At 40.5% G+C, this 9,029-nt stretch overlaps 1 protein-coding gene across 2 annotated transcripts; it reads left to right on the plus strand.

Moving 5' to 3' along the window:
* Nucleotides 1–2,700: 2,700 nt before the first annotated feature.
* On the plus strand, nt 2,701–6,709 carry nhlh2 (nescient helix loop helix 2). Of its 2 annotated transcripts, none has more exons than XM_048540907.1 (2): nt 2,701–3,602; nt 5,275–6,709. In XM_048540907.1, exon 2 carries the CDS (start codon nt 5,311–5,313, stop codon nt 5,668–5,670), a length of 360 nt encoding a protein of 119 aa, XP_048396864.1. In that variant the 5' UTR covers nt 2,701–3,602; nt 5,275–5,310; the 3' UTR covers nt 5,671–6,709. The 2 variants fall into 2 exon arrangements, with proteins under 2 accessions (XP_048396864.1, XP_048396863.1); XM_048540906.2 differs by lacking the exon at nt 2,701–3,602 and adding an exon at nt 4,441–4,904.
* The last annotated feature ends 2,320 nt before the right edge of the window (nt 6,710–9,029 follow it).

The following is a 9,029-nucleotide window of genomic DNA, read 5'->3' on the forward strand; positions in this document are numbered from 1 at the left end:
ACACAGTTGGACATTGCATGTGTTTCTAATCAGGCCACAATGATTTCAAATGTCTGCAACCTGTACTGCATGTATTAAGTACCATGAATCTTTAACTTCTGGCTGAGAGGACAAAACACTAAAGGGAAGGCAGGACAATGAGCATAAGGCAGTGATGTTGTGAGCATCCTAATAGATGTAAAGTGAGTAATTGCAAGGAGAGCAAGTGAGGTGACCTGGGCCAATCCATTAGCCAGATGCCTGTACCTGCACACAATGTCCTGGCAACAGCATTACAATAGTAGGCAGAATGCAGCACTGAAACGCAGAAGCCCCTTATATTGTAAATGGATGGGTGATGTGCCATGAGAATGCAGGGAGGCTGGTATATGTCCAAAGCCAACCTTCAAGGATGGAGGGTCCAGGTGGTCACTGGCCATAAAATGTGGCTAGAAATGTTGCTGACTGCTCTCCAACATGGAGGCCCAGTGAAATAAGTAGTGAGCTGGAGTTGGTACCCCTTCTAATTTTCATGTTGGGAAGTGTCATTATCTGATTCTGTCTGGTGCACGGAAGAATAGGAAACTGTACACCAGTGAGGGGAAATTAGGTAATAATGGAAGGTCAGTACCTGTAAATAGACCTCTCACCACTAATTAGCAAGATTCTCACCTCACTGTTCAAAATTTGCTTGGAGAAGGTTGAGGAAGGATCACCAGTCCCGAAACATTAATTCTATTTTCTCCTCCACAGATGCTGACAGACCTGCTGAGCTTTTCCAGCAACTTTGTTTTTGTTCCTGATTTGCAAATGGACACTGTTCAAGGCTAGGAAGATTCCACCCATTAATTTGGTTTCTGTCTCTGCAGATGCTGTCTAACCTGATCAGTATTTCCACTAATTTCCGTTTTAATTTCATATAAATAATATTTCTGACAGTAACCTGTGACATGTTGACATTGTTTGTGCTCAATGCTTGATATTCATTTTGCGAGTAAAGTTTCATGCTCCCAATTTATCTTAATGGGGAATTCAATCCCGGAATTTAAGAGAGGTTTCATCTACCGGTCCACAGGACAAAAATCAGGCTTTGAATTCAAGATCACACACTTTAAATGTCACGACTTCCAAAACTACAGCTTAAAATACTTGTACATTTCTATATATTAAGTAATGCCTCCAACCGATATATATGGCAATTAAAAGCTATTCTACATAAATGTCATACACTTAATCAATACATGGGGGTTGTTTTTGCGTGTGCCTTAAAGAACAGTGGAGGTTAACGGTAAAAATTTAAAAAAAATTGTTGAGATGGTATTGCTTATTGTTGTATATATTTTAGAGATTTAAGCATTTCTTACTATCCTACAATTTATTATATAGCTTGTTTGACAGGTAGCAAAATCTTCTAATTGCTGTTACTTTCTGAAATAATTTCACCTTGTTTTTGAGGAGCAAATGTTGCTCATCGTTGATGCGTGTGGCTTGCTCTTGAATTTCATGCACATTTAGAAAAAGACAAAACTGATTTCAAAAGGCAGACAACTCCTCTACTATTATTGGTGATGATCTCGTTACCTCACTGTGATCATGTGACATAGTTTGCAGAATGGGAATGCATCATAAGAAACCAACTACAGTAGGTACTGACTGTGGGATATGGTGAATTACTGCAACTGCTCACCGTATCACCCAGATTTGTGACTGCTCACTTCGTCAAATAGCTATATATTCAATATTGAAATAATTAGACTGTGAATGACGAACACGTTTGAAAATAGTGCAGAGGTAGTAGTCTAGCTAAAAGAGAAAAGCATAACATTGTACATAAAAAAAAACACACCAGTTATATGGAGGGTGGATAAAGAATTATAATGAAATGGTGAAATAAAAAGAAACTCGAGGATGTACTCGTTGGGAAAAAGGGGTAAATTGTCAACAGTATGCACGTGAACGGTGCAGAAATGTGAACGTAAATTGTATTTGGAGGAAGCATAAAATCTGGGAAAATGTATACAATGCAGAAAGAGAAAATAGTAATGAATCAAGTCAGGTTTAAAGGTGAGTTAGGATAACGTACCGAGGTAAAATGAGTGTTCATTGAATGAGCTTTGAAACATTAATAAACTATATCTGACTTGGTTCTGTTGTTGTGAGTTGCGTTCTTGGGCCCATATGGGACTGAGGTAGATCTGAGTGTGATCTCAACTATGTTACAATACAAACTCTTCTAATTCTGATGGATGATTGTTAAGAACATGTACAATTGATTCGTATGGAAATTATAATGTGTTTTCTCATTTTTGATTATAAATTTCATAAGATACTACAATCTTCGTTGAATGGAGTCCTAGGATGGATGACAAAATTAAATATTTGTACGCACAAAACCATGCGTTATGTGTAAATTTCCATTGCACTGACCACTTCTGTAATAAGAGAGAAATTTGTGGACGTTGGCAGACAGTGTGTTCGGCATAATACTTCAATGAATTATTAGAAAATATTGCGTGTTTAATAGCTTGCTATATGTTTAAATTTCATTTGGATTTAGTCATTCTTCCAAAGCAATCTGAATTTTATTGTTGCTAAAGTATTAAGATCCAATATTATATTTAATATTACCCATGGGATAAGTGATGCTGATAGATGAGATGGGAGTTTGTATAACAGCATACGTTATATAGTATGGCCTTATTTAAATGTGTAATATCAGCGGAGTAGCACTAAGTATTATTTTTAAATCCGCATTGGGTTATTGCAAATTTGACAATGTGGGAAGCATAACACCATGCTTTATTGTAGACTTCATTTGATTAAATCATACCACAGATGGGGTACGGATTTGTTTATCTCGTAATAACGGCGTATCTTATATTTAAATGTTCATTGGATTAAGAGATATTGATGTGATATGATTGTCATATCCAGATATTTCGCGAAATATGGATTACATTCTCATCCTGTCTGGTTTCTGCAGTATTGCGCCTATGATGTGTGATTTGTTATTTGACTATGTTATGGCACAGTGGATTGTATTTCAAAATGGATTGGCATCTGTGATATTGTATTTGTGATATGAATCTGTTGAATGTGCTTGCTCTGTGAATATTCTCAGTTTGTGACAGATGTCGGATCCCATTAGGTGACTCCTGGGGAGATTTCTCTCCAATCGGAGGCTCCATTAAAAGAGGATTTGGTTCCAGCCCGGCCCCCGAGCCTGGCCAAGCCCTTCTCTCATCTCCATCTCCACTAAGATCAGACAGGACCATCAGAGAGACAGAGAGAGACAGAGACAGAAACAACCCTTATCGCCGCGATCAGAGGCGGAGAGGACATCTTTTATATCAAACTCTTAACACCGCGATCAAACACTCGAACGATATTTTATCAAACTCCTGCCGCTGGGATCAGATATTAAAAGGGCATTTTATTAAATTCTTGTCGCTCGTTACAGAGATTTGACCCAACACAAAATGCCTGGATCTGCAGGGCTGATTTGTGGATAAAGAAGCCAGATAAGATCTTCAGGAAAAATTGCTAGTCATTGGAATTTGCTTTTTTTTAACAAAGTCGATCTTGCTCCATTCCATTGGATCCTCCAGTTTCCCCCGTTGCTGGTAAGAATGTTTTATTCTCTGTAACGCAAAACACTATATATGGGCTACCAGTCAGGAAAAAAGAGGCACTAAATTATATCAGAAACCGTAAAACATAGCCCACACAAACAACAAAAACCGTTGTCGTCTGCTATTCGCTAGAAGGCGAAATGTAAACTTAATTACACCATGTGGAGAAATAGAAAAGACAACTTCTTAAAACAATGATTAACTTTACTAGAAATAATGGTGCCGTAATCTGATTATCGCTGTAGATTAATTTGTGAGTATTTATTTATCCTGGCAGTTTGCCTGCATTCCCATCCGTTCAATTTCTTTATTTTCCTATTTCCCTGCCTCAGCTCTAACTGTTCATACTCCGTGTGTTCGGAGCTGGGTTGGAAAGATGTTTCTATTTCAGACTATTGTCTGCACTTTGCATATTCAGACTGTTTGTTAATTTTAGTTTTGTTGACGGTTTGTGTCTAGTCCACCTTTTCCTTTTGCATTATTGTAGTTTCGGTTCGCACAGTTGCTCTGTTGGCTCTCTAGAAGCCTATCTCTTTTGTGTCTGGTTGTGTGAATATTTTAGTTTATAAGCTTATTTTCTCTATTCCGGTACATCGAGTGTGTATCAATTCACATCTAACAATGATTCAGTCTTAGTGTAGCAATGTGCTATGTGTCTACATGTGTTCATTTCAGTCCATTATCTCTATTTTTGTTCCCTTTCCTTCAAACCCGGTAGAGTTCAGATTCGGTGCACATTGTGTGTATATATGTGTGAGTGTATCTGTGTGTGTCTGGGTGTGAGGATGTCCCTGCAGTCTGCTTTTCCGGGTGACAGATGGTGCCTGAATCTGTCTCTCCTTTCACCCCGGCTCGGTTCCAAATGAAATAATAATAAATTAATATTCTACACGGGCAAACATCGATTACTGCTGGTCACATATCACGAATCATGCGAACAAAGCCTTTGTCTTAATCTCGTAGAAGGTTTTCTAATAAACTCATTTAATACCCATTACAAATACAACATCCTGCAGGCCTTGAGTAATAACCGTACAGACAGGAATCAATAACCCTCGAAATATAAACAGCTGTAAACTAAGATTAGATTGATACAGCTACAGATACGAAAAGCTAGCCAGAGTTGATAGATAGATAGATAGATAGTAAGTAAATGTACGCTGGGACGGTATCACATTTTAAAATTCAGATTTGAATGCAGAAGAAATTGATTAAATAAAACGTTTGACGAAGAAGATGGATATATCGGGAAATGTAGCCTTAACTGGAATTGCACCGTGTACTCGCAAGAGTGTGGGTATATAGTGTTAACATTGAGATGTCGAGTTGGTATTTTCTTAGTGGAAACTCTGGTGTTTAGTGACATATTTCTGTGCTCTCCTGAATGTTTGTTTCTGTTTATATGCGATTTTATTATTATTTGGATAACTTCATTTCTAGTATTTTTTCGTTTACACTCTGGACAGCTCGGTGTGATTGTAGTTCAGTGCATTTCCCATTTATTAGCTTGTTATACGCTGACTGCTTGACTTTGAACGTTATTCGCTGTAGCTATAGTCACTTCGTTGTTGTTAGTACTGGATTCACTTCCTCCCTTTCTGCTTCAGGGCCATTTACTCTGATAAAATATCAAGCCGTTTTCCCTCCTCTCTTGCATCTTCAGGTGTGTCCCATTGCAGTTCGGATCGTGTTGTCCAGGATGTTGAACTCGGACCAGACTGAACTGGACCTGAATCCCAGCTCCTCGGAAAGCGAATCCGTGCTGTCCGATGCCCGGGGAGGCTGTGTGCGGGACAAGCCAGATGAGGCCGAGGGCAAGCGGGGAGTCCAGCAGACACTGAGCCGGGAAGAGAAGCGCCGCCGGCGGCGAGCCACTGCCAAGTACCGCACGGCTCACGCTACCCGGGAGCGCATCAGGGTGGAGGCCTTTAATGTGGCGTTCGCAGAACTTCGCAAACTGCTGCCAACTCTGCCTCCCGATAAAAAGCTCTCCAAGATAGAGATCCTCCGCTTGGCCATCTGTTACATCTCCTACCTGAACCATGTCCTTGATGTCTAGGCAGTGAGTGGGGGAGACAAGAGAGAGTGAGAAAAACAGTGGAGATCAGAATGGGAAAAGTAAAGTTTGTGGATTTAAAACTGGAAATTAAAAAAAAGTTGTTTGAGGAGGTTGTCAAGTGCCACCGTTTCCAATACAAATGGAACTTAAAAATCTATTTGTGACCTTAAAGTGTGTTAGTGGGTGCGGTATATTTATATTTAATTTTATTTTTTATAAATGTGCGTATTGATAATTAGTATATTTCTATATTATTTTATTTATTTTTTATATAAATGTTTGTCAGTTTTTTTGTGCCACCTGTTCTCAGTTCAGTGTTTACACCTTCTGTTGGAGAGCTGTTATTTCTGTCCTTTCTCGGCGTGCTAGGTTGCTGTTTTGAGAGCAGTGATGTTTTTTGCCTCTTGTATCGCACTTGTTTCTGAAGATAGAAGCTTTTCTGTTTGTCACACTTCCACGAACCCGTCTCCCTTCAATATTTGGTGCAATGAGTTTTGTTGTTTCTAGGAGAGTCGAGCACTCGCACTTGATGCTTTAATTTCATTTAAATGTTTTAAGGTCCGTGGCGGTTGCTGTTGTACAAAAATGTTTATTTTTTTTGTTTGGTAGAATGTGTCGCAGTTATGAATACGGTTAAACAAAAGGAGAAGGATTCCCAGATTGTGCAGCAACTCCTAGGAGTGTTTTTTTTTTCATGCTTTAGTCTATCCTTCAAAATGTTTAAAAGATAATCTGGGCGAATCATCTCCAATCGAATTGAACCAAAAACTGAATTTCTATTAATTGTCCCACCCCCCTTATCCCCCGGTCTCTGCTTAGCACCCCTGAAGTGCGCGGATTTTGTAAAAAACAAAAAACAAACAAAAAAATGGACATATCAAACTGACATCCAAAGAATCTCGTCTTTTTCAGGGTTTCTAAATGTGTTTTTTGCCTAGTTCAGAATATTTTGTGGTTGAAACACCGAGCTGGTTTATATAAGGTAGTTTTCATATCTATTCCTGAATGGTGCCGTTTGGCAATAAAAAAAAGCTGAAAAGTCCCGTCTCGTCTTTTTATTCCCCAATCAGCAAGATATATATCTTTGCCTTACATTCGTCAGCGCATTTAACCTTTTGCAAATACACTGGATTGACACTAAAAGGATGAAATTCGAATTAACGTTGCGAGGGAGGGTTCAAAGAGTTAAAGAAATCCACCAGTTGGATCTAGCCGTGAACGCAACCCAAGATTTCAAAGTTGCTGTAAGTGCGGGCGATCTGTGGAGGACACTGTGTCAGTTTATGGCTATTCCTGGATGTGGCAGGGGGTGAGGGGTGACATTTTTGAAAGCATGTCACATTTCCCCAAGGAGAAACCAAGGAGTGTGACTCTGGTGTCATGATGTGCGAGAGGTAGGGAAGACGAAGAGAGTCGTCCCTACCCAAAACGTGTGCTTTATTTTTCCCAGGCATTTGCTATTGTCATTGTTCACTCCCCTTTCCGTAAGAGCTCGCCGTAGAAAAAAGCCTTAAAGATGTCACGCTTTAGAACATTGTAACTGTACCTAACCACGCTGCTGCGCTGTTGTTATGGGACTTCTAATCACAGCTACCTGTCAGTAAGCTTTCTGGAAAATAATAAAATGTGAGGCTGGATGAACACAGCAGGCCAAGCAGCATCTCAGGAGCACAAAAGCTGACGTTTCGGGCCTAGACCCTTCATCAGAGAGATACTTTTTAAATAGACCAATGACTGACGCGTCTATGGCAACTTTGTAAAAGAAATAAGGAGCAACAGAAATGTTCCCGGATGGAATAGATTGAAGTTGTCATTCAAATCAATGCAAAATGCTGCGGATGTTGGAAATCTGGAATAAACATAGAAAATGCCAGAGAAATCTTTGAAATCTTTGAAATCTTGGGTTGCGTTCACGGCTAGATCCAACTGGTGGATTTCTTTAACTCTTTGAACCCTCCCTCAACAGGTCTGGCAGCATCTGTGGAGAAAACATTAGCGCTAATGTCTCGAGCCCTGTAAGACTCTTCAGAAGAAGAAGGTCTGAAAAGCAAAAGAATTTCTCCAGCATTCTCTGGGCTTGAAACAGAATTTATGCCTTGTTTTAGGGATTACTTGCGTTTTCGAACAACACGCGGGAACTTTACCTGCCAATTTCAGCTTCTCCCGCTACTAAACGCTAATTGTTGTGCAGGAACAGGAACGGTCAGGATATAGATACGAAATATTTCAAGGGTGTTCTTAAATTTAAAATTTGGAGAGATCTTTCAGCCTATCAATACACTTCTTTCACCGGCCAATCACAGATTTATTTCCCCATAACCCAATCAAACCCTGCAGCCCAATGGTATCAATGTGGACTTCACCAGCTTCAAAATCTCCCCTTCCCCCACCGCATCCCAAAACCAGCCCAGTTCGTCCCCTCCCCCCACTGCACCACACAACCAGCCCAGCTCTTCCCCTCCACCCACTGCATCCCAAAACCAGTCCAACCTGTCTCTGCTTCCCTAACCTGTTCTTCCTCTCACCCATCCCTTCCTCCCACCCCAAGCCGCACCTCCATCTCCTACCTACTAACCTCATCCCACCTCCTTGAACTGCCCGTCTTCCCTGGACTGACCTATCCCCTCCCTACCTCCCCACCTATAATCTCCTCTCCACCTATCTTCTTTTCTCTCCATCTTCGGTCCGCCCCCCCCCTCCCTATTTATTCTAGAACCCTCACCCCATCCCCCTCTCTGATGAAGGGTCTAGGCCCGAAACGTCAGCTTTTGTGCTCCTGAGATGCTGCTTGGCCTGCTGTGTTCATCCAGCTTCACATTTTATTATCTTGGATTCTCCAGCATCTGCAGTTCCCATTATCACCAATGAATGTGCCGCTTGCATTTGAAATTTCCATGCTGTAGCCATTCAGGGCCCGGGATTCCGCACAGCACTTGATAACCAAGCTGATTCTTAGCTAATTAAGCTTCCCAACAACAATCTGAAGTAGTTGCATATCTTCCAAAGCACTTTACAATCAATTAAGCACTTCCGAAATATTGTCATGTTGGTAACTGTAGCAACATGGGGAGGGGTGTTAGTGTATTGTCAGTGTCACTGGGCTAGCAATTTAGAATCTCAAGTCCTGCAGAAATAGGTTCAAATCCCTTCGCAGATTTAATTCAACAAAAATCTGGAAATAATGCTGACTATGTAATCATTGACAGTGTGGTTGCTTGATTGGTGGAGAAGGCAGTGGGAACATCTAGTTTACTAATTACATTTAGGGAAGGAAATCTGCCTTTCTTACCCATTCTGGCCTAATTGTAATTCCGAACCCATGGCAATGTGGTCTCTGGGCAACTTAGGAAGGGCAATAA

The sequence above is a fragment of the Stegostoma tigrinum genome, chromosome 12, assembly GCF_030684315.1.
Source record: "Stegostoma tigrinum isolate sSteTig4 chromosome 12, sSteTig4.hap1, whole genome shotgun sequence".
NCBI lineage: Eukaryota > Metazoa > Chordata > Chondrichthyes > Orectolobiformes > Stegostomatidae > Stegostoma > Stegostoma tigrinum.

Excerpts from the sequence above, each read along its gene's own strand:
- nhlh2 (XM_048540906.2), top strand. The coding sequence starts at position 4,848 with ATGGATATATCGGGAAATGTAGCCTTAACTGGAATTGCACCGTGTACT. Across the intron at positions 4,905-5,274 it reads CACCGTGTACTCGCAAGAGT|GTGTGTCCCATTGCAGTTCG; the intron begins GTGGGTATATAG and ends TTGCATCTTCAG.